Source organism: Oncorhynchus nerka, linkage group LG12 (genome assembly GCF_034236695.1).
Source record: "Oncorhynchus nerka isolate Pitt River linkage group LG12, Oner_Uvic_2.0, whole genome shotgun sequence".
Lineage (NCBI taxonomy): Eukaryota > Metazoa > Chordata > Actinopteri > Salmoniformes > Salmonidae > Oncorhynchus > Oncorhynchus nerka.
This window is the reverse complement of record NC_088407.1, coordinates 15,099,444-15,125,344: the sequence shown is the minus strand read 5'-3', so window position 1 is coordinate 15,125,344 and position 25,901 is coordinate 15,099,444. Positions and strand designations below refer to the sequence as shown.

General features: G+C 45.4%; 1 protein-coding gene and 3 non-coding genes across 4 annotated transcripts; all 4 read right to left on the bottom strand.

The window, feature by feature from the left end:
• Positions 1–16,623: 16,623 nt before the first annotated feature.
• LOC115122904 (small ribosomal subunit protein eS4-like) lies at positions 16,624–24,815 on the bottom strand. Its single transcript, XM_029652179.2, has 7 exons — positions 24,732–24,815; positions 24,123–24,200; positions 22,831–23,011; positions 19,927–20,024; positions 18,107–18,278; positions 17,362–17,519; positions 16,624–16,793 (listed from the first exon to the last, which is right to left on the bottom strand). The coding sequence occupies exons 1-7, from the start codon at positions 24,732–24,734 to the stop codon at positions 16,692–16,694; spliced, it is 792 nt and encodes a 263-aa protein (XP_029508039.1). The 5' UTR covers positions 24,735–24,815; the 3' UTR covers positions 16,624–16,691.
• Positions 17,137–17,273, bottom strand: LOC115122905 (small nucleolar RNA SNORA57). Its single transcript, XR_003862534.1, has one exon. It is a non-coding gene; the product is annotated as a small nucleolar RNA SNORA57 (small nucleolar RNA).
• LOC115122907 (small nucleolar RNA SNORD61) lies at positions 19,759–19,837 on the bottom strand. The gene has a single exon (XR_003862536.1). It is a non-coding gene; the product is annotated as a small nucleolar RNA SNORD61 (small nucleolar RNA).
• LOC115122906 (small nucleolar RNA SNORD61) lies at positions 21,515–21,590 on the bottom strand. Its single transcript, XR_003862535.1, has one exon. It is a non-coding gene; the product is annotated as a small nucleolar RNA SNORD61 (small nucleolar RNA).
• Positions 24,816–25,901: the final 1,086 nt, after the last annotated feature.

Sequence of the window (25,901 nt, the reverse complement as noted above, 5' to 3'; positions counted from 1 at the left end):
CAGAGAGAGAGAGAGAGAAACAGAGAGAGAGAGAAACAGAGAGAGAGAGAGAGAGAAACAGAGAGAGAGAGAGAGAAAGAGAGAGAGAGAGAGAGAGAGAAACAGAGAGAGAGACTGTTGTTACTGTTGTCCCGTTAACAATTTTGATTCTCATTTTTATTTATTTTTTATATTATAAATATCCCAAATAAGCTTTGGCAATATGTACATTGTTATGTCATGCCGATAAAGCAAATTGAATTGAGAGAAACCGAGAGAAAAAGAGAAAGAGAGAGACAGTGAGGGAGAGAGGGAGAGACTAATCAAAATCATGAACCAATCAAAGGCCTCATAAATTCAACATTGGAAAAACAAAACAAAACCCCAAAGCTGACTAAATTTCTATCTGGCCCTAAACAGAGAATATGAATTGTCTGATTATCTCTGCTCTGTCAGAGATACGAAGCAGAGACAGATCCTTACCAAGTACAGGCTGAGTGACCAATTGGCAATAGAAACCGGCAGATATAAAAAGACATGGCTTCTCAAAGAGGAGCGTGTATGTGGTCACTGTACGACAGGGGAGGTAGAGACAGAGATGCACTTTCTCCTTTACTGTGAGAAATATTCCTCACAAAGACATTCATTATTCATAGGAATTACTACATTTACGCCAAATTGTAACTTATTAGCTGTTTATATTTCTACTACTGACTGTCAGCATTTTATTTTAATTTATTTTTTAAATTATTATTATTTACTACCATTTTATATTATTAATCATCATTATTTTATTACAATGTACAGTGCCTTGCGAAAGTATTCGGCCCCCTTGAACTTTGCGACCTTTTGCCACATTTCAGGCTTCAAACATAAAGATATAAAACTGTATTTTTTTGTGAAGAATCAACAACAAGTGGAACACAATCATGAAGTAGAACGACATTTATTGGATATTTCAAACTTTTTTAACAAATCAAAAACTGAAAAATTGGGCGTGCAAAATTATTCAGCCCCTTTACTTTCAGTGCAGCAAACTCTCTCCAGAAGTTCAGTGAGGATCTCTGAATGATCCAATGTTGACCTAAATGACTAATGATGATAAATACAATCCACCTGTGTGTAATCAAGTCTCCGTATAAATGCACCTGCACTGTGATAGTCTCAGAGGTCCGTTAAAAGCGCAGAGAGCATCATGAAGAACAAGGAACACACCAGGCAGGTCCGAGATACTGTTGTGAAGAAGTTTAAAGCCGGATTTGGATACAAAAAGATTTCCCAAGCTTTAAACATCCCAAGGAGCACTGTGCAAGCGATAATATTGAAATGGAAGGAGTATCAGACCACTGCAAATCTACCAAGACCTGGCCGTCCCTCTAAACTTTCAGCTCATACAAGGAGAAGACTGATCAGAGATGCAGCCAAGAGGCCCATGATCACTCTGGATGAACTGCAGAGATCTACAGCTGAGGTGGGAGACTCTGTCCATAGGACAACAATCAGTCGTATATTGCACACATCTGGCCTTTATGGAAGAGTGGCAAGAAGAAAGACATTTCTTAAAGATATCCATAAAAAGTGTCATTTAAAGTTTGCCACAAGCCACCTGGGAGACACACCAAACATGTGGAAGAAGGTGCTCTGGTCAGATGAAACCAAAATTGAACTTTTTGGCAACAATGCAAAACGTTATGTTTGGCGTAAAAGCAACACAGCTCATCACCCTGAACCCACCATCCCCACTGTCAAACATGGTGGTGGCAGCATCATGGTTTGGGCCTGCTTTTCTTCAGCAGGGACAGGGAAGATGGTTAAAATTGACTTCACTCTCTCTCTCTCTCTCCTCTACCTCTCTCTCCCTCAGTGTAAGACAGTGAACAGAGGAGTTTGTAGCATATTCAAAACATTGGCATAACACTTGGTGAAACATTCAGTAAAAGTGAATAGTGTGTTTAACTATTGGGAGAAATAACAGGATGAAGGAAGAGATAGCCTAACCAGAGAGGGTTTTTATCTCGCTGGAGAAAACCTGTTTAACTATTGGGAGAAATAACAGGATGAAGGAAGAGATAGCCTAACCAGAGAGTGTTTTTATCTCCCTGGAGAAAACCGATAATTTTCCTTTCTCCTGTGACTGGATAAACAAAGACCTGTGACATCTTGCCATGTAGCAGGAGCTCCTTCAACGTGACTCCCACTGACCTCCCGTTAATGGTTTATATTTGTGTCTGTTGCTCAACTGTCAAAACAGCTGACACAACAATGTGACACGACAATGTGATACAACAATGTAGTGAGTCATAAGAGTGTTGACCATTGAGTTACCACGGCAACATCTCTGTACTGTGGTTGACTACTGTTATGTTACGTCTGGGTTATAATTGTCAAATCAAATCAATCAAATGTTATTTGTCATGTGTAGCGAATAAAACAGGTGTAGGTAGACCTTACCGTTAAATGCTGAATACAACAGGTGTAGGTAGACCTTACCGTTAAATGCTGAATACAACAGGTGTAGGTAGACCTTACCGTTAAATGCTGAATACAACAGGTGTAGGTAGACCTTACCGTTAAATGCTGAATATAACAGGTGTAGGTAGACCTTACCGTTAAATGCTGAATACAACAGGTGTAGGTAGACCTTACCGTTAAACTCTGAATACAACAGGTGTAGTAGACCTTACCGTTAAATGCTGAATACAACAGGTGTAAGTAGACCTTACCGTTAAATGCTGAATACAACAGGTGTAGGTAGACCTTACCGTTAAATGCTGAATATAACAGGTGTAGGTAGACCTTACCGTTAAATGCTGAATACAACAGGTGTAGGTCGCCCTTACCGTTAAACTCTGAATACAACAGGTGTAGTAGACCTCACAGTGAAATGCTGAATACAACAGGTGTAGGTAGACCTTACCGTTAAATGCTGAATACAACAGGTGTAGGTAGACCTTACCGTTAAACCGTTAAACTCTGAATAAAACAGGTGTAGGTAGACCTTACCGTTAAATGCTGAATACAACAGGTGTAGGTAGACCTTACCGTTAAATGCTGAATACAACAGGTGTAGGTAGACCTCACAGTGAAATGCTGAATACAACAGGTGTAGGTAGACCTTACCGTTAAATGCTGAATACAACAGGTGTAGGTAGACCTTACTGTTAAATGTGAGTCAATGTGATATACAATGTGGAGACTATATACAGGGGGTACCGGTACAGAGTCAATGTGGAGACTATATACAGAGTCAATGGGAGACTATATACAGGGGGTACAGAGTCAATGTGGAGGCTATATACAGAGTTAATGTACTATATACGGTACAGAGTCAATGGAGACTATATACAGGGGGTACCGGTACAGAGTCAATGTGGAGACTATATACAGGGGGAGACTATATACAGGGGGTACCGGTACAGAGTCAATGTGGAGACTATATACAGGGGTACCGGTACAGAGTCAATGTGGAGACTATATACAGGGGGTACCGGTACAGAGTCAATGTGGAGACTATATACAGGGGGTACCGGTACAGAATCAATGTGGAGACTATATACAGGGGGTACCGGTACAGAGTTAATGTGGAGACTATATACAGGGGGTACCGGTACAGAGTCAATGTGGAGACTATATACAGGGGGTACCGGTACAGAGTCACTGTGGAGACTATATACAGGGGGTACCGGTACAGAGTTTAATGTGGAGACTATATACAGGGGGGTACTGGTACAGAGTCAATGTGGAGACTATATACAGGGGGGTACCGGTACTGAGTCAATGTGGAGGCTATATATAGGGGGTACACTGAGTCAGTGTGTTGGCTATATAGCAGGGGTACCGGTACTGAGTCAGTGTGGAGGCTATATACAGGGGGTACCGGTACTGAGTCAATGTGGAGGCTATATAGTGGGGGTACCGGTACTGAGTCAGTGTCATGCTATGTAATGTTATTAGACCAACACAAAGACAACATTATGAATTGAAAATCTTTGTCATTCATGACTGACGTTCCATTCTGCAATTGGAGAGTTGCTGAACTTACAATCTCATTATTGTCATACCAACATAGTAAATCACAAGTGTCCAATCTGAGTTGCCATGGCACTTCACTCTGAGTTGCCATGGCACTTCACTCTGAGTTACCATGGCACTTAACTGTGAGTTGCCATGGCACTTCTATAACCTACTGTGGTTGACCTGTTATTCCACCAGCAGCATCACATCAAAAGTGTTTCTCTATGTCTGACTGTAGGCATCATGACTGAGGTCCCACTCTCCAACTGAGAGCTGCTTAACTTACAATATATTTTTTCACAGGAAATACATTTCTTCTGTTCTGGGCCATGTGTTCAGTCTCTGGTAGCTGCCTTGGTTTGGTTTGGTTTGGCTGAACTCAAGCCAACAGGGCAGAGCAGAAACAGAGGTGGACAGCCTCAGACACAACTGCTGTCACTTTTATTAGGTCCCAAATGGCACCCTATTGTGCACCACTTTAGACCTGAGCCCTATTCCCTATATAGTGCACTACTGTTGACCAGATCCCTATGGCACCCTATTCCCTATATAGTGCACTACTGTTGACCAGAGCCCTATTCCCTATATAGTGCACTACTGTTGACCAGAGCCCTATTCCCTATATAGTGCACTACTGTTGACCATGCGGAATAGGATGCCATTTGGGACACCAAATCGTGCATCGCGTGCTGTGCTTCTATTTCTATTTGAATTAACATCTATCGGTGACACTGCCCTCCTCACGTTCATCGGATAAACTATCTAAATCTGTAATCATGCGCGCTGTCGATATTCGCAATAGCCTATAGCTCGTGTCGCACCAAGTGATTTGGCGACAAAGTATACCGGTTGGGTTGCCACTGGGACACAATGTTGTGGCACGCGCAGCGTTTCCAGTGGCCGCTGATGAAGTGTGGCCCATACCTTAAGGAATATAGACAATAGGCTACTGTTTTGTAACATGAGTGGAATATGAGTAGGGTTTAAAAAACATAAGTCAAAAGACAGAGTGAGAAAGCGGGAGAGTCCTATTTTGTAAACAACCGTTGAAAGCTGCAGAATAGACGGTTATGGCTAAGAAACGCACACAAGTGATGTGATCGTCACCCTTTACAGTATAAACATAGCATGATTTCTTTCCTCCACCATGTCCAAGTTACCTCAAACAATAACTGGCGATTATGAATCTCTCTCACACACATTCTCAACTAAAAGTTGACCTCAGTGAGTTGAGCTCACTCCTACGGCCACACAAGTTATATAAAATTATAAAGTGTGATTAATTTCTTACTCTTTGGCGGTGGCTTTTTGGAGAGCGCGGTGATGTGCCGTTGTAAACTAATCACCTTGCCCTCGAGCGTTTCCGACCGGAGACAGACAGACACGAGCTCGCCCTCGAGCTCTTCCAAGATGCTGACGGACTGTCGGGATAAATCCGAGAGCTGTCGGAGCACCGAACACAGAGAGAACCCGCACACGTCCACCAAGTCCCCGAAATTCGCATTTGGCCTCTTCGTGTCGTTTCTACAGACATCCTTGGGAACTAGCGTGCGCTTGTAGAAGGGCATTTTCCTTCCACACGCGCAAACCCAGTCGAAATATTATCCTCCTTCTAAAGAAGCGTGTAATCCGTGCGGCAACCTCTGTTATTGTTTTTGAAGAGGAGCCGTAGTAAGAGTTGTTGCGAGTCCAGTGCGTTCATTTTTTTTTTGCATTGTGATTGACTGTCCACGACGCGGTGCTCTCCGCCTCGGCACACCAGTATGGGCTAGGGTTGTTTGTCTCTGGTCTTCCCGAAGCGAAACCTGCTGCGGGGAGGAGGAAGAGGAATCAAATCCTCTGGTCTGATCTGAGGACAGCAAGACGTCACCCGACCCCGCACGACGTTGCAAAGATACTCTGGAATTTGAGACTATGTAAGCTATTTGACTGATTATCTAAACTTTTTAGGCGCCTTTTAACTAATGCCACTTATATAGAGAGGCAACCTCTCTCCATTTATCTCACATCAAGTGCAAGATAGAGGCCTATTTTTTTTTAGATACATAGACCTATGTAGGCCGAGGCTATATCACCAATTTGGTCATACTTCCATGATTGAATACAACTAATAACTGGTGCCATCTAAGGAGGTCTTCTCAACATCTCTGCATCACATTCCTGTCTGTCTCACACACACACTCACTCACCTACTCACTCACTCACTCACTCACCGGACTGGGAACCCTCGTTCCGGGCCCGGAGGGCACCGGACTGGAGACCGTCGCTGGAGGTTTCGTGCCATTTTATTTAATTTTTTATTTTACCTTTATTTAACTAGGCAAGTCAGTTAAGAACAAATTCTTATTTTCAATGACTGCCTAGTGGGTTAACTTGCCTGTTCAGGGGCAGAACGACAGACCTTGTCAGCTCGGGGGTTTGAACTTGCAACCTTCCGGTTACTAGTCCAACACTCTAACCACTAGGCTACCCTGCCGCCATGGATCATCACTGGAGGCTTCGTTCTTGGCAGAGGCACCGGATACACTGGGCTGTGGAGGTGCACGGGCGGTCTGGATGCCTCTACCCATTTCTCTTCATTATCACTCTCTCTCCATTTCTCTTCCTCGCCATTTATCTCTCCATTTCTCTTCCTCACCATTTCTCTCTCTCTCTCTCACCATTTCTCTTCCTCACCATTTATCTCTCTCTCCATTTCTCTTCCTCACCATTTATCCCTCTCTCTTCTCTCTCGCAATTTCTTTCTTTCTCTCCATTTCTTTCTTTCTTTTCTCTCTCCATTTCTTTCTCTCTCCTCTAGTCTCTCTGTTCTCTCTCCCTTTCTCATGCTCACTCTCAGTGATGGAACAATAAGCTTTATGGGTCAGAGAGGAGTTTTCACAGCTGTACTTAGACAAGCATGGATAGAATGTTGGAAAAACTGTAATTCACCCAGGTTTTGGGAACACATTTCACCAACTCTCCACTCTGACTCTCTCTTTCTCTTTGACCCCCTCACATCTCTCTCTTTCTCTTTGACCCCCTCACCCCTCCCATCTCTCTCTTTCTCTCCCTCTCTTCCCCTCTGACCCACATTCCCTTCTTTCTCTCCACTCCAACTCTCAATTCTCTACTCTCTTTTCCTCTCTATGTCAACTGTGAACTCCCTTCCTACACTAAAGGAGCACATCTCATCCCCCTCAGCCATCCCCAGCCCAGCAACAATCCCCAAGTCCCAGCAATCCCCCAATCCCACCATCCCCCAAGTCCCAACAATCCCCCAGTCCCAACAATCCCCCAGTCCCAACAATCCCCCAGTCCCAGCAATCCCCACCAATCCCACCATCCCCCAGTCCCAACAATCCCCCCAGTCCCAACAATAACACCAGACCAGCCACAATCCCCCAGGTCCCAACAATAACACCAGCCCAGCCACAATCCCCAAGTCCCAACAGTAACACCAGCCCAGCCACAATCCCCCAGGTCCCAACAATAACACCAGCCCAGCCACAATCCCCCAAGTCCCAACAATAACACCAGCCCAGCCACAATCCCCCAAGTCCCAACAATAACACCATCCCAGCCACAATACCCCAAGTCCCAACAATAACACCAGCCCAGCCACAATCCCCCATGTCCCAACAGTAACACCAGCCCAGCCACAATACCCCAAGTCCCAACAATAACACCAGCCCAGCCACAATACCCAAAGTCCCAACAATAACACCAGCCCAGCCACAATCCCCCAAGTCCCAACAGTAACACCAGCCCAGCCACAATACCCCAAGTCCCAACAATAACACCAGCCCAGCCACAATACCCCAAGTCCCAACAATAACACCAGCCCAGCCACAATACCCCAAGTCCCAACAATAACACCAGCCCAGCCTCAATACCCCAAGTCCCAACAATAACACCAGCCCAGCCACAATCCCACAAGTCCCAACAATAACACCAGCCCAGCCACAATACCCCAAGTCCCAACAATAACACCAGCCCAGCCACAATACCCCAAGTCCCAACAATAACACCAGCCCAGCCTCAATACCCCAAGTCCCAACAATAACACCAGCCCAGCCTCAATACCCCAAGTCCCAACAATAACACCAGCCCAGCCACAATCCCCCAAGTCCCAACAATAACACCAGCCCAGCCACAATACCCCAAGTCCCAACAATAACACCAGCCCAGCCACAATCCCCCAAGTCCCAACAATAACACCAGCCCAGCCACAATATCCCAAGTCCCAACAATACCAGCCCAGCCACAATATCCCAAGTCCCAACAATACCAGCCCAGCCACAATATCCCAAGTCCCAACAGTATACTGTAGCCCCAGCAGTATACTCTAGCCCCAGCAGTATACTCTAGCCCCAGCAGTATACTCTAGCCCCAGCAGTATACTCTAGCCCCAGCAGTATACTCTAGCCCCAGCAGTATACTGTAGCTCCAGCCATATAGCCCCAGCAGTATACTGTAGCCCTAGCAGTATACTATAGCCCCAGCAGTATACTGTAGCTCCAGCCATATAGCCCCAGCAGTATACTGTAGCCCCAGCAGTATACTGTAGCCCCAGCAGTATACTGTAGCCCTAGCCGTGTGCTGTAGATGCAGTTTATGCAGTCTGTCTGTGTTTTGACTATAAGGGACCAAGGGAGAGAGCGAGAGAGGGGTTGGGGAGGTAAAGAGAGGTGTCTCAGAAAGAGGGAGAAAAAAGGAGAGAGAGAGAAAAGGGGGAGGGGGAGAGGGGAGAGGCATGGTCTTTTTTGGCACAATTGAAAACATCAACAGCGGAGCGAGAGAGAGGGAACAAGAAATACAGAGAGGGATAGTTATAGGAAGGAGAAGGTCGGCTCCGTCATACAACACCATGTACAGTAGTCTGATCATGTTTCCCACGGTTTCTGATGGGATTTCCATAAACAGTGACCACATGAACACACTAACGCACTAACACACACAGAGACAAACACACACACCATCCATCTGTCCATCACATGATGGAAGCGCAATTGATTGGAAACATCTGTCCCCAACCCTTCCCTCCTTCCTTCCCTCCTTCCCTCCCTCCTTCCTTCCCTCCTTCCCTCCCTCCTTCCTTCCCTGACTGTGTTCATTGTTTCTCGGCATGCCCAACCCACTTCATTGCTCTAACGTATGAGCTCAAAACTCTTCCAGAATCACTCCATCCCCCTCCTCCTCTTCATCTCTACCATCCTCACAGTATTATTTTCCTCCTCTTCATCTCTACCACCCTCACAGTATTATTTTCCTTTTCTTCATCTCTACCATCCTCACAGTATTATTTTCCTCCTCTTCATCTCTACCATCCTCAGTATTATTTTCCTCCTCTTTTCTCCATCCTCACAGTATTATTTTCCTCCTCTTCATCTCTACCATCCTCACAGTATTATTTTCCTCCTCTTCATCTCTACCATCCTCACAGTATTATTTTCCTCCTCTTCATCTCTACCATCCTCACAGTATTATTTTCCTCCTCTTCATCTCTACCATCCTCACAGTATTATTTTCCTCCTCTTCATCTCTACCATCCTCACAGTATTATTTTCCTCCTCTTCATCTCTACCATCCTCACAGTATTATTTTCCTCCTCTTCATCTCTACCATCCTCACAGTATTATTTTCCTCCTCTTCATCTCTACCATCCTCACATTTTCCTCCTCTTCATCTCTACCATCCTCACAGTATTATTTTCCTCCTCTTCATCTCTACCATCCTCACAGTATTATTTTCCTCCTCTTCATCTCTACCATCCTCACAGTATTATTTTCCTCCTCTTCATCTCTACCATCCTCACAGTATTATTTTCCTCCTCTTCATCTCTACCATCCTCCAGTATTATTTTCCTCCTCTTCATCTCTACCATCCTCACAGTATTATTTTCCTCCTCTTCATCTCTACCATCCTATTATTTTCCTCCTCTTCATCTCTACCATCCTCACAGTATTATTTTCCTCCTCTTCATCTCTACCATCCTCACAGTATTATTTTCCTCCTCTTCATCTCTACCATCCTCACAGTATTAATGAGCTTTTCTTTGAATGCATGTTATTTATTTCTGTATGGCCCATTATTCCTCTGCCAAATGTACCCGTTTAAAGCGGACCTGGGTTCAAATACTATTTGAAATCATTTCAAATACTTTATCTGTGCTTGATTGAGCTTATCTGGCTTAATTGACCAATATAATAGTCCCACAACTCTAAACCCAACCCACCTGGCATTCCAGGCAGGCTAAAGGAAACACTTAAACGATTTCAAATAGTATTTGAGCCCAGGTCTGGTCAAAAGCTGACTGGGTCTCTGGTGAATCCAAGTTCTGTTCTGTTCACATCAAATAGGTTGTTTTCTTTCTGTAGCCAGGACCAGAGCAGAGCAGGAGCCTGGCCAAGCTCACATTACACCCTTCAAACAGTGTGTGTGTGTGTGTGTGTGTGTGTACAGTTCTGCATCTCAAAAGAGAGGAGGATATTTCTGAGTATTACTTACCCTTTGTCCCTAGAAACAATGTCAATAAAGTTTAGAATGAAGAGACACAGGAGAGAAGCACTTCTTCGGTTTATAGTTAATCCATGAGGAGCTCTTTGATCAGGGGATGAAACACTAGAAAGAAAAAAGGAGTTGGTGTTGGACAGTAAACAATGCTGGAACTGCCTTTTGTACAACAAACTTCCAGAAGTAAAGTTTGGAACGATTTCAAGCATCAAAGCCTGTGATCAGAACATCCAAAACAGTCAGTTATATTGAGTAGGTAGGTGGCAGGTAACAGAATGCTGGAACTGAATGATAACAGTCACTCACACAAATTCAGTTGAGACTAGACAAAGCTAATATAAATAACACAGCTGCATAGATTTCATTCAAACAAATGCACATATTCCCCCAATACCTAGTGTCAGACGGTAGAGTCCCTAGTGTCAGACGGTAGAGTCCCTAGTGTCAGACGGTAGAATCTCTAGTGTCAGACGGTAGAATCTCTAGTGTCAGACGGTAGAGTCCCTAGTGTCAGACGGTAGAATACCTAGTGTCAGACGGTAGAGTCTCTAGTGTCAGACGGTAGAGTCTCTAGTGTCAGACGGTAGAGTCTCTAGTGTCAGACGGTAGAATACCTAGTGTTAGACGGTAGAGTCCCTAGTGTCAGACGGTAGAGTCTCTAGTGTCAGACGGTAGAGTCTCTAGTGTCAGACGGTAGAGTCCCTAGTGTCAGACGGTAGAGTCCCTAGTGTCAGACGGTAGAGTCTCTAGTGTCAGACGGTAGAGTCTCTAGTGTCAGACGGTAGAGTCCCTAGTGTCAGACGGTAGAGTCCCTAGTGTCAGACGGTAGAGTCTCTAGTGTCAGACGGTAGAATCTCTAGTGTCAGACGGTAGAATCCCTAGTGTCAGACGGTAGAGTCTCTAGTGTCAGACGGTAGAGTCCCTAGTGTCAGACGGTAGAATCTCTAGTGTCAGACGGTAGAATCTCTAGTGTCAGACGGTAGAATCCCTGGTGTCAGACGGTAGAATCCCTGGTGTCAGACGGTAGAGTCTCTGGTGTCAGACGGTAGAATCCCTGGTGTCAGACGGTAGAATATCTGGTGTCAGACGGTAGAGTCTCTGGTGTCAGACGGTAGAGTCTCTGGTGTCAGACGGTAGAGTCTCTGGTGTCAGACGGTAGAGTCTCTGGTGTCAGACGGTAGAGTCTCTGGTGTCAGACGGTAGAGTCTCTGGTGTCAGACGGTAGAGTCTCTGGTGTCAGACGGTAGAGTCTCTGGTGTCAGACGGTAGAGTCTCTGGTGTCAGACGGTAGAGTCTCTGGTGTCAGACGGTAGAGTCTCTGGTGTCAGACGGTAGAGTCTCTGGTGTCAGACGGTAGAGTCTCTGGTGTCAGACGGTAGAGTCTCTGGTGTCAGACGGTAGAGTCTCTGGTGTCAGACGGTAGAATCTCTAGTGTCAGACGGTAGAATCTCTAGTGTCAGACGGTAGAATCTCTAGTGTCAGACGGTAGAATCTCTAGTGTCAGACGGTAGATCTCTAGTGTCAGACGGTAGAATCTCTAGTGTCAGACGGTAGAATCTCTAGTGTCAGACGGTAGAATCTCTAGTGTCAGACGGTAGAATCTCTAGTGTCAGACGGTAGAATCTCTAGTGTCAGACGGTAGAATCTCTAGTGTAGATAATTATTCCCTCTCAAATTTAGCCACACACACACTTCTTGTCCCTAAAATAAACCAGCCGAGGACATTGCTGTAGTGGTGTGTCAGAGATCATATGGTCAGTCATGTTGAGTTCCGTCCTGCCATCCATGCCCACCCGCCCCACAACACACACACACCCACTCCATCTCCTGCAGGGTGTGTTGTGGTGTGTAGTGTCGACGTGAGTCCGTAGGCCAAGTTCCTGCTGGAGAATCAGGACGCTACACTAACTCTCACACACACACACACACACACACACACACAGACACAGACCGTGACACAGACACACACAGACCGTGAAACAGACACACTCTCTCAAACACAGACCGTGACACAGACACACACACACACACAGACCGTGACACAGACACACACACACACAGACTGTGACACAGACACACTCTCTCTCAAACACAGTGACACACACACTTCCTTCCCTAGGTGAGTGTGCAGGCCAAGTGGGAGGAACAGGCCGTCTCTCAGCAGGGTCCATATGGCCTTCTGGAGGACTCAGGAACAGGAGAGAGAGGGAGGAAGGGATGAGGTGACCAGCCTCCTGAACAGAGAAGGGAGGAGGGAGGGATAGAAGGAGGGTAGGAATGATAGAGGAGGGATGAGGTGACCAGCCTCCTGAACAGAGAAGGGAGGGATAGAAGGAGGGTAGGAATGATAGAGGGAGGGGGAGGGATGAGGTGACCAGCCTCCTGAACAGAGAAGGGAGGAGGGAGGGATAGAAGGAGGGTAGGAATGATAAGAGGGAGGGGGAGGGATGAGGTGACCAGCCTCCTGAACAGAGAAGGGAGGAGGGAGGGATAGGAGGGTAGGAATGATAAGAGGGAGGGGGAGGGATGAGGTGACCAGCCTCCTGAACAGAGAAGGGAGGAGGGAGGGATAGAAGGAGGGTAGGAATGATAAGAGGGAGGGGAGGGATGAGGTGACCAGCCTCCTGAACAGAGAAGGGAGGAGGAAGGGATAGAAGGAGGGTAGGAATGATAGAGGGAGGGGAGGGATGAGTTGACCAGCCTCCTGAACAGAGAAGGGAGGAGGGAGGGATAGAAGGAGGGTAGGAATGATAGAGGGAGGGGAGGGATGAGGTGACCAGCCTCCTGAACAGAGAAGGGAGGAGGGAGGGATAGAAGGAGGGTAGGAATGATAGAGGGAGGGGAGGGATGAGGTGACCAGCCTCCTGAACAGAGAAGGGAGGAGGGAGGGATAGAAGGAGGGTAGGAATGATAGAGGGAGGGGAGGGATGAGGTGACCAGCCTCCTGAACAGAGAAGGGAGGAGGGAGGGATAGAAGGAGGGTAGAAATGATAGAGGGAATGATGGAGGGAGGGGGGAAAGGATGACACCACCTGAACAGAAAAGGGGGGGTGATGGGCACATGGAGACGTCAGGAACAGGGGATAAGAGGGATGGAGACCAGCCACCTGAATATGGAGGGAGGGATGGAGAGACCAGCCACCTGAATATGAGGGAGGGAGGGATGGAGAGACCAGCCACCTGAATATGGAGGGAGGGAGGGCGGGATGGAGAGACCAGCCACCTGAATAGGGAGGGAGGGAGGGATGGAGAGACCAGCCACCTGAATAGGGAGGGAGGGATGGAGAGACCAGCCACCTGAATATGGAGGGAGGGAGGGATGGAGAGACCAGCCACCTGAATAGGGAGGGAGGGATGGAGAGACCAGCCACCTGAATAGGGAGGGAGGGATGGAGAGACCAGCCACCTGAATAGGGAGGGAGGGATGGAGAGACCAGCCACCTGAATATGGAGGGAGGGATGGAGAGACCAGCCACCTGAATAGGGAGAGAGGGAGGGAGGGAGGGACCAGCCACCTGAATAGGGAGGGAGGGAGGGACCAGCCACCTGAATAGGGAGGGAGGGAAGGAGGGAGGGAGGGGAGGGAAAGAGAAGTGTTGACAGGCTCCAGCCGTCACACACTCTGGGTGCATTTCAATAGTCTAAAGTGGATCCCTACTGCAGCTCTTCTCGTCTCCTTTCACTTAATATGTAGAAAAAGCTAGACAGGTTAAGGTAAAATATAATCATACTGCTTTCATCGATATACCATGACGACTGCATCCCAAACAGAATACCATTCCCTACATAGGGGCCATATCCGAAAGTAGTGTACCTTTCACTGAGGATACGCATGTGTGTCCTACTGCAAAGACTTTTGATATCTCTGGCACACCCCCTTCGAATCAGCTTTTGTTTTGTCACAGAAAAACATCCACACGTTCCAAAACAATATGCTAATTTTTGTAAACATTTTTTTTTTGTATCTATAAAATGTCTTGCACAACTTAATTTGTTTTGATAATTTAACACGTTTTAGGATCCACCCTGTAGAAGTTGCCTAATGATGCGCGAGTGGAGAAGTTCCATCCACGTTCACACTCCGTCCTTGACTCCCTTTTTACAAAGCAGGCAAGAGAGGACGGAGGAAGTAAGCAAATCTAATTGATAAAAGGCCAAGGAGAAGATCCTTCTGATACACACTTGACTGGAAGGGTGGAAAGGGATGGAGGTGGAGAATCAAGTGTCCAGCGATTAGTAACAAAGATGGTGGATGAATGAAGATGGTTCACTCGGGCCTTTTACCAGGAAAAAGAAAATGGTCAGTTCCTGTCTGCTTAAAGAGGTGGCTCTCCCATAGACACCAATGCGATAGCAGCTGGGTCTGGTCCACTTAGTTCACTGACACAGAAACAAAACGAGGGAGTGGGGACGGCTCGTTTCCTCTTCAGTCTCTTCACAAACACAGGTGAGAAGTTGGGGGTGAGAACCCCTTGTCACCTGTAATTACAAAACAGACCACCTTCCCAACCCTCAGAATCACTGCCAAACCATGATCATCAGTTTGTCAGCATAGCATATGGCACCCTATTCCCTATATAGTCCACTACTTGACCAGGAGCTTCATTTATAACTGTGGCATAAATTTCCCAATAAATATGTGCATGCGCCATTTCAAAAAAAAAAATTAAAAGCCTGCACACATAAAAATATATTTCTAAACTTGGCGCACACCATACATACACGTTTCGTTATAAATCAGACCCGTCCGTAACTGCGCACGCGTGGATGAGCATTACAATTTAGGACTGAAAAACTCACATCATTGCCCTTTGTGGTGACAACGCCCTTCTTTGCTGTATCCTTTGGAAGTATCGGAATTAGGCCAAGGCAGTTTCCTAAAGGAAATAGCAATGGAGAACTTGCTAAAAGGTCTATGGGGGTGTTGGCAGAACATTTGCGGTAGGCCTAGGCCATCTGACAGAAAAAAAAGTTTAATATTAGACAAAAACGATTGCGAATGGCTGTGGAAAATAATGCGCACAAATATCCTGCACTGGCCGCAAATACTGAAACATTGCGCTTAACAATGATAAACACTTCCATGCAAAAGAACAAGTGCCTTTTCACTTGTTCAATTGTTTAAAAAAACACCCGCTTCCTTTGATGCAGACAAATACTTAAAATAGCATATTCAGCTATGAAAATATGGCTATAAATTAAATATTTGAGAAAAGAAAGTTACACTATTCCGACGAAAACTACAGAAGTGGCATAAAACCGTCGGTTCCACCGTTAAACACGCTCTCCGGATCCGATGGCAGAGCAAAAATACCTGAAATAGCTTATTTACCACTGTGACGTGGGTCCAATTACACGAGAAATGGGACGACTGGTCCCCCGACCTGTTGGCTACTTCGTGACTATGAAACCATAAGGTGACAGAAGGGATGAGGAATTGTACAATCTCCGCAACGCATTAGCCTAGGAAATAGACGTCCATTTTAAAAATGGTTTGAAAACGTAAAAGTTCAACGAAAGATTCTCACTAAAGGCAAATGATTGAATCTTATTTACCTGTTTTTCCTTCTCAAGAACAAGCGTGACCATCTTATCCCCGTTTTCACAAAACACTGGGCTACTTACATGCTTGCAATAATAACCAATTCTCACTAACAGCAAATGATTGCATCTTATTTACCTGTTTTTCCTTCTCAAGAACAAGCGTGACCATCTTATCCCCGTTTTCACAAAACACTGGGCTACTTACATGCTTGCAATAATAACCAACCACTAGAAAAAGCGCACGGTCTAGAAGATAAAGCACACACGTTCATGTCAAGATCAGTTTTTAGAAACGCCAACTTCCGAAAACTATGTTCTGGAGGTTCCTTCTGTACATCAGCAAGGTTAATAAGTAAGGCCCAAGAGGCCTATGGTGCCTGGTCAAAAGTAGTGCGCTATATAGGGAACAGTGTGCCATTGGGTCCTCAAATCCACCTTAGAAATTCCAGATGTTGAGGGGAGATTCTGGGAGACATAAAATACTAATTTATGTGAAGATTGAAACTACTATTCAAGTGTGAGCCCATTTGTTGGGGAAAGCTGCTCTGAAAATATACATTAACAAATAATTGACGAAACAACATGGAAAACTGATGTTTTTTTTTGTAAATAACATGTTTTTATTTCAAAGCCAGGATGCCTAGACCTACATATAGGATTTAGCTGCTGCCGGCCTTGGCAGCGATTCTCTTGTCCCGCTCCTCAGCGATTGTGAGGCGGATACCCTTTCCACGAGGCAGGGACACCCACGGCTTGTTGCCCTGGAGACGGGGAAGGAGAAAAGATTAGGACACTTGAAGGGAACCGGGTGCAACTCACATTCAATTATTTAAAGTTTTAGCCATCAACCATCAGAACTGACAAATCTGAACAGGAAATGGACATGCGTTCACAGGAATAAATAAATAGCTTTGAAAAGTGACATTATGCTTTTAAGAAGTGATCATGCTGGTTGGGAAAAAGGCCAGAATATGAGAACGTATGGTGGACAACTTGATCTCCTTCCCAAGTCCCCACCCCAGCAGACAGAAGAGTAAAACATTAAAACACGGTTTGCAGTCTACTTGGTTTGGTATAGATGTGAACCTGCTCTTCATCAATCTAAAGTGTGCCAGCGATTGAGGATAGAACCAGCAGACAATATCACACTGGTACCGAAGACATAGCATTGGCTTTGTTCTACCTCCGTACAATTACACACACGAGTACTGAGCAACTACAAGCGTGTCAAGAAATGGAGGGGGGGGGGTCGAGTTGTCTTCAACGTGTATTTGCATGTTTAGTGCTCCCTCTGTACGTGGTCGCCTACATCCCAACTCCTCTGCTCACCTTGCCAATGATGAAGATGTTTCCCAGCCTGGTGGCGAAGATGTTTCCAGCGCTGTCTTTGACGTGAACCACGTCAAACGAGCCAGGGTGCCTTTCCCGGTTAGTGATGATACCAATCCGCCCCAAATTGGCACCGCCAGTCACCATGCACAGGTTACCTACGAGGGAGGGGGGAAGAGAGGAGAGAGGGGGGAAGAGAGGAGGGAAGAGAGGAGAGAAGGAGGTTTAGAACTGCTTCAGAAGAATGCCGAGTTTGATTGGGTCGTAGTGTTGGTTTGCTTCTAAGCGTGCTTATGGAGAAAATGTCTGAATGAACAGATGTTACTATCCCGTAATGTACCGTCTGTGTCTGCAGAGTACCAAAGCAAACCGTTGTAAATTCCCTGTCTTGTGTAAAAAGGTGTCAGAGGCCATGCGTCCCTGTCAGCCACGGGATGCAGACAGGGAAGGTGGGAAACTAGTTGGTGTGCAGGGAGACATAACAGCACTGAACAAGCTGCACCAATTAAATCCTGCTCAATATTTTCTGTTCAATTTCACAAAATGGTTGCCCCACATTGGTGGAGGATGAGAAGCTTCACTTCCTTACTACATAAAGTGCTTTTGAGTATATAGGTGGGTAGTATATAAAATACAAGACAAATCAATCCCCCAATCTCTAAACCCATTTCCTCACCGGTATCAAACCATTTTAGGTCACTAGAAGTTTTTATTTTTTAAATTTTATTCCATAAAATCACGTTACCTGTGTCGAACTTGATGTGTTCTGTGATCTTGCCGGTGGCGAGGTCGATGCGGACTGTGTCGTTGACCTTGATGAGGGGGTCTGGGTAGCGGATGGTGCGGGCGTCATGGGTCACCAGTGCGGGGACTCCCTTGGTACCCATCAGGTTCTTCTTCACCTTACACAGCTTGTACTGGAGATGGACGAGAAGAAAGTGAGTGATTGTTATGTTAAGGCTTTCCATAACCTAGTTTCTAGTCTAGTAACTTAAGCACTTAAATCCAAAAATGTCTCAAAAGTTGACTTGACAAATCGCTAGGTTTTGGGGTCTGAACCCCAACTATACTACACAAACAGAAGTATGCGGAGACCTGCTCTTCAAATATCTCATTCCAAAATCATGGGAATTAATATGGAGTTGGTCTCCCCTTTGCTGCTATAACAGCCTCCACTCTTCTGGGAAGGCCTTCCACTAGATGTTGGAACATTGTTGCTATAACAACCTCCACTCTTCTGGGAAGGCCTGCCACTAGATGTTGGAACATTGTTGCTATAACAACCTCCACTCTTCTGGGAAGGCCTTCCACTAGATGATGGAACATTGCTGCTATAACAACCTCCACTCTTCTGGGAAGGCCTTCACCTAGATAGATGTTGGAACATTGCTGCGGGGACTTGCCACATATGCTTCTTCCATTCAGCTACAAGAACATTGGTGAAGTCAGGCACTGCTGTTGGGCGATAAGGCCTTGCTATCAGTCGGCGTGCCAATTCATCCCAAAGGTGTTCGATGGGAATGAGGTCAGGGCTCTGTGCAAGCAAGTCAAGTTCTTCCACACCGATCAACACACCATTTCTTTATGGGCCTCGCTTTGTGCACGGGGGCATCTTCATGCTGAAACAGGAAAGGCTATTCCCCAAACTGTTACCAAAGTTGGAAGCACAGAAACATCTAGAATGTCATTGTATGCTGTAGCGTTAAGAATTCCCTTCACTAGAACTAGAGGGCCTAGCCTGAACATGAAAAAGCTCCCCAGACCATTATTCCTCCACCACACTTTATAGTTGGCACTGTGCATTGGGGAAGTTAGCGTTCTCCTGGCATCCGCTAAAGTCCATTGGTCTGCCAGATGGTGAAATGTATTTCATAACTCCAGAGAACGCATTTCCACTGTCGGCAAGCTTTACACCACTCCAGCCGACGCTTGGCATCGCACCTGGGTGATCTTAGGCTTTTGTGCGGCTGCTCGGTCATGGAAACCCATTTCACGAAGCTCCCGACAAAACAGTTATTGTGCTGATGTTGCTTCCAGAGGCAGATGAACTCTGTAGTGAGGGTTGCAACCGAGATTTATTTTTACGCATTCCTGCCCTGTGTCCTCTGAATACTTACCTTATTTATTATTATTACTTTGAATACATTTGCAAAACATTTCTAAAAACCTTTTTTCACTTTGTCATTATGGGGTATTGTGTAGATTGCTGATGAAATATATATATTTTAGAATAAGGCTGTAACACAACCAAATATGGATAAAGTGAAGTGGTCTGAATACTTTCCGAATGCTCTGTATACAGCACAAGGGATCCGACTGAAATCACGCACGCCATTTATTTACACAAGGTAGAAAACCAACCATTTCACATTAGGATTCAGTTAATTATTTTGTTTGGAGCTCAGAACTTCTTAGAGGTATTGGTGAGGGTTTTTTTTTCAGCTCGTTGATCAAAACCAAAGTTTGTCTTCATTGCTCCGTCATACAGACGATTCAGCCAATTATAACGGTACTGCTCAACAACAACAAACCGGTAGGGTTATGCGGTGACAACGTGCGTCATACCTGGGCCTCCTCAGCAGTGATGCGGTGAACAGTAAAACGTCCCTTCACATCGTAGATCAGACGGAAGTGCTCTCCAGTCTTCTCAATACTGATCACATCTAGACAGACATAGCACACGCATTAAGAGTCAATGATCACACCCAGAACATAGACAAACAACAACATTCAGTCTGTCATGGTTGAACAAAACAGCTTTTTGCATGAAATCCCCCCAAAAAAGGGAATATTTGTCAGTTTCAGTTACCATTACATTCTCATATTAGGAAACACTTCAGATGGTTCAACTGTTATTGACTAACGGAATGAAAGTCGACAATATTTTAGACAAGCTAGACTACATCTCAGACCCCCCCCCACCTTCTCAGCCAATGGGTAGAGGAAGGACGTGAGAAAACAGGAAATGGAATAGAGCTTCTCCACAGCGTGATATGGTCCAGAGAAGGAGAGGTGTGACACGGTGGGCTGAGTCACCTGGTCTAGGAAATTAATCAACCACACCGTGGTCGTCGCTCTTGGCAGGGATAAAGGTGATAAGAACTACTGTGTGTGTTTGTGAGGGAACATGCGCACCCGAGAAAAACACGAATATGTCTATTGGTTTGGTGGCGTGTAATACGGGAGGTTTGGTGGCGTGTAATACTGGGAGGTTTGGTGGCGTGTAATACTGGGAGGTTTGGTGGAGTGTAATACTGGGAGGTTTGGTGGAGTGTAATACTGGGAGGTTTGGTGGTGTGTAATACTGGGAGGTTTGGTGGTGTGTAATACTGGGAGGTTTGGTGGTGTGTAATACTGGGAGGTTTGGTGGTGTGTAATACTGGGAGGTTTGGTGGTGTGTAATACTGGGAGGTTTGGTGGAGTGTAATACTGGGAGGTTTGGTGGAGTGTAATACTGGGAGGTTTGGTGGAGTGTAATACTGGGAGGTTTGGTGGAGTGTAATACTGGGAGGTTTGGTGGCGTGTAATACTGGGAGGTTGGGTGGCGTGTATTACGGGAGGTTGGGTGGAGTGTAATACTGGGAGGTTTGGTGGAGTGTAATACTGGGAGGTTTGGTGGCGTGTAATACTGGGAGGTTTGGTGGCGTGTATTACGGGAGATTGGGTGGAGTGTATACAGGAGGTTTGGTGGAGTGTATACAGGAGGTTTGGTGGAGTGTATACAGGAGGTTGGGTGGAGTGTATACAGGAGGTTGGGTGGCGTGTAATACTGGAGGTTTGGTGGCGTGTAATACTGGAGGTTTGGTGGCGTGTAATACTGGAGGTTTGGTGGCGTGTAATACTGGAGGTTTGGTGGCGTGTAATACTGGAGGTTTGGTGGCGTGTAATACTGGGAGCCCAGAGGTAATGCCTTGAAGTGACCATCTGGTCTTACAGCTACCCAGTAACACCAAGCAGCACCACTATCAAAAAAAACAAATGAAAAATCATTCACTGTCCTAAAAGCCCAGAGCAAGCCAGCCATTACCATTAGTGCCCTACAGCCCATCCATATCCAATCAGACAATTCCTGTAGAGACGAATCAGGGGAGCTTCAGCACCATGTTTAGTGACCTAGGCCCAGGTTGAATCATAATAAACATCCTATTGATTAGAGCTCAGAACTTCTTAGAGGTATTGGTGAGATTTATTTCAGCTCGTTGATCAAAACCAAAGTGTGTCTTCATTGCCCTCTACATTCCTCACTGGCTGAGGTGGAAAAAAAAAACAGATGCTTCTAGCTTTGCTTTCGCCAGCGCAACGAACCCCCCCAAACAAATGTGCGATTGCGTCAAGGGAGGATGCATGTAGGACTTAGTATCGCTCATTCTCTCACCACACATGAGACTACGACGCATGCGATTGGCTTAACCGTTTGCACAGACGGGTTGATCAACAACTTACGGGGAATGACACCGGAAGGCATGCGTTACGATTATGACGTCACATAGCAACAGTGACAAGCTGTCACGTGGGAATCAGAAGTGATTTGTATCGTATTCTTGATGCCATGTCTTGTTTTGAGGCGTTTTTGACTGATCATGTCAATATGGCAACAAAACTTTTTTTTTTGTTAAAGCTCTAGCTAACCATCAAATGAAATGAACTGCAAAGATGTATTTGAAAGAAAAATGCTCATTGTGCAAAATGTATGGGTTTTCAATAAACATTGAGAGAATATAGTTTTACATGTTGTCAGCAGTCTAAGCCACTGGTTCTCAACCCTGGTCCCGGGGACCTAAAGGGGTGCATGTTTTTGCCCTAGCAACTACACACCTGATTGAAAATCAAAGCCTTTTGATGAGCTGACAATTTTTAATCAGCCGTGTAGTGCTAGGGCAAAAACATGCACCCCTTTTAGGTCCCCAGGACCAGGACTGAGAGCCAGTGGTCTAAGCCAATACAATCCATTTCCCCCCCCCGTAGTTGCACACAAAGTTAGATAGCCGAAAACTATGCCTCTGTCAGTCATTGGTCAACAGTACTACGCCTAGCAGGAATGGGAACTATTGACGGGATTCTTCAATTAAGTGTTTATCATTCAATGAAATAATAGTTCATGCATTTCCCCCCCCCCACACTTGAGAAATATGGCACCAAACATCTGATCTAAATTTGCACAACTAAGATCTGTGAAAGGATGACAATAATTTACATACTTCTTGATTTAATCTTAAAATAATTTGTGGAAGTGTATACTGGCTGTATGTCTCAAAAAGGGACAAACTAATAATGCAGGGGGGTTTATTTCTCAATTTTTCCAAGCGAAGGTCTCTCAAAGGAATATGAGAGGCACAGACGTTCACGTCGCCTAACCCCGAAAGGAGCCAGGCGAACATTTACCCACCCTTCCGTACTCCTTGGCTTCTCCCATTGCCTTCCCCTATGGCTCCCTTCCTCACCCAACCACTGTCCCCCAGCCAGACTTACCCATGAAGCCAGCTGGGTAGGTGATATCAGTGCGGACTTTGCCGTCGATCTTGATGAACCTTTGCATGCAGATCTTCTTGACCTCATCTCCGGTCAGGGCGTACTTCAGACGGTTCCTGAGGAAGATTATGAGGGGCAGGCACTCCCTCAGCTTGTGGGGACCAGTGGAGGGACGAGGAGCCTACAGGGGGAGAATAGGGTTAGGCACTAACTATATTAGAGCAGTTAAAAAGCGGATTCAACCATATGACGTAGGTAGACGCACGAAGTAAACTGCATAGTGGTTCAATATCTGAAACTACTAAGTGCGTTGAGGCACGAGGCTAAACTTCCAGTTTCCCAGAATTCCCACATAACAGCGTGAAGCAAACCCATCTTCATACACCGACACAGTGTGAAGTTTTGCATCTCATTCGTTGCAATATCCGCGGTGCTGCTTGTGGCAAAGGCACGTTGCTGAGTCTACCTTCATTAACAATATTGGCTATAGACAATGCAGGGACAGCAGACCACTATACACAGGGAGGACAGAGTATGATAGTACGTGGGGAATGGGGGTTAGGATGGGAGGGAAAGCCACAACTGTTCAGTAGATGAAATAGCAAATGACTACAAAAATGCATGTTACTAACACCATTGGTTAAAAACATTTGTAGGGCCACAATCTAGCAACAGACGATTTATGCTTGATACGGAGGTGCCATATGTATGGTGTGATGCAATCGCTGAGCCTCAGGTAGTTTCGTACCATGCGCCAGCAAAATTCTGCATTGATGTGATTGGTTGACTGTAGGTGGGGTCTAGTATAAACAAACTCACTTGCTTTACAACAGCTCTGCTCAGAAGCACAAGTCAAGTACACAGGCCCTGAACAACAGCTCTGCTCAGAAGCACAAGTCAAGTACACAGGCCCTGAACAATAGCTCTGCTCAGACACACAAGTATACAGGCCCCATCCTAATACACGTAAAGAGTAGAATTGAGTATGTAGCGCCTTCCAGCAACGGCATAAACTGTTTGCCGTGCTCACTTTAATAATGTTTTTTTTGTTTTTGACAAGTAAGCAAATGTTATTTCAATAGGAGGGGAACGTGCCTCAAGTTAGGTTGGGTCGCGCGGTGTTCCAACAGCCCAGGTGAGGAACAGGTAGGGGACAAGACAATGAATGACATGTTCGTCGAGAAAATAATGGAAAACTGATGGCTAGATATGAATGACCAACCATTTGTATACTAGTCTGCAACCAGCTAGTAACATTGTGGTTTCAACATAGAAAGTATCTATGTACTTACGAACACTCCGGTGAGCTTGTCAAGCATCCAATGCTTGGGCGCTGCAACGCGCTTCAGGTGCTTCTTCGGTCCTCGTGCCTGGTAAACAGAAAACAAGGTTAAACAACACAGCAGTACAACTTCACTGGAACAGCCTACCGGACAAAGGTACCATGCGACCCGTATGGCTAGCAGATGTTAGCATGCAAGTTACTTATTTGCTATACTGTCCACGAACGCGATTTCCGGCTGGGGCCTACTCGGTGAAAGCACAAGAAAAATAGCTTATTTTACACATTTTCGCCGCAAAAGGTGTGCTCAATTACCAAGGCTGGTATAAACTTAGAGAGTAGTTTTTTGAACGTAGAAATCGTGGTAACGGAAACATGTTTGGCTGAAATGGGCAGAGTTGATGCTAACCAGCTAGCCGGTGGCTACAATGGTCAAACGAATCAGTTTTTCTAAAATCGTTTCAGAGACTCAGACATAACTTACTATTTAAATACAGGGACTAACCATTGTACAAAGTATATATTTTCATACAATCGCAGTTATATGTGCAATATTATTTTCAGAAAAAGTGATGTTTGATGATGATTCGGGAGAAAATCATAAAGAAATACGGCTCACCATGTTGGAGTCTGCGAGGAAAAGGACCTCCCACTTCGAGTCCTTGCAAAATAAGACAGAGTACAGTGCATGATGAGGGACAAACCGAGCATAATTTATTTGGTCCGCTCTCTAGTGTCGAGGAGAATAACTGCGACTGGATGTTCCTATAACGTGTCAGAAATTTATTTTATTTAACCTTTATTTAACTTGGTAAACCAGTTAAGAAAGGTTGCTGGATCGAATCCCGAGCTAACAATGTAAAATGCTGTCGTTCTGCCCCTGAACAAGGCACTGTTCCTCGGTAGGCCATCATTGTAAATAAGAATTTGTTATTAATTAACTGACTTACCTAGTTAAATAAAGGTTCAATTTAAAACATTTAAAAATAACAAATTCTTATTTACAATGATGGCCTACTGAAAGGCATATAAGGCCTCCTGCAGGGATGGGGGCTGGGATTTAAAATAAATATCAATATAGGACAAAACACACATCATGACAAGAGAGACAACACAACACTACATAAAGAGAGACCTAAGACAACAACATAGCAAGGCAGCAACACATGACAACACAGCATGGTAGCAACACAACATGGTACAAACATTATTGGGCACAGACAACAGCACAAAGGGCAAGAAGGTAGAGAACGTAGAGACAACAATCACACAAAGCAGCCACAACTGTCAGTAAGAGTGTCCATGATTGAGTCTTTGAATGAAGAGATTGAGATAAAACTGTCCAGTTTGAGTGTTTGTTGCAGCTCGTTCCAGTCACTAGCTCCAGAGAACTGAAAAGAAGAGCAACCCAGGGATGTGTGTGGTTTCGGGACCTTTAACAGAATGTGACTGGCAGAATGGGTGTTGTATGTGGAGGATGAGGGCTGCAGTAGGTATCTCAGATAGGGGGGAGTGAGGACTAAGAGCGTTTTATAAATAAGCATCAACCAGTGGGTCTTGTTACGGGTATACAGAGATGACCAGTTTACAGAGGAGAGTAGAGTGCAGTGATGTGTCCTATACGGAGCATCGTGGCAAATCTGATGGCCAAATGGTAAAGAACATTTAGCCACTCGAGAGCACCCTTACCTGCCGATCTATAAATTATGTCTCCGTAATCTAGCATGGGTAGGATGGTCATCTGAATCAGGGTTAGTTTGACAGCTGGGGTGAGAGGAGCAATTACAAT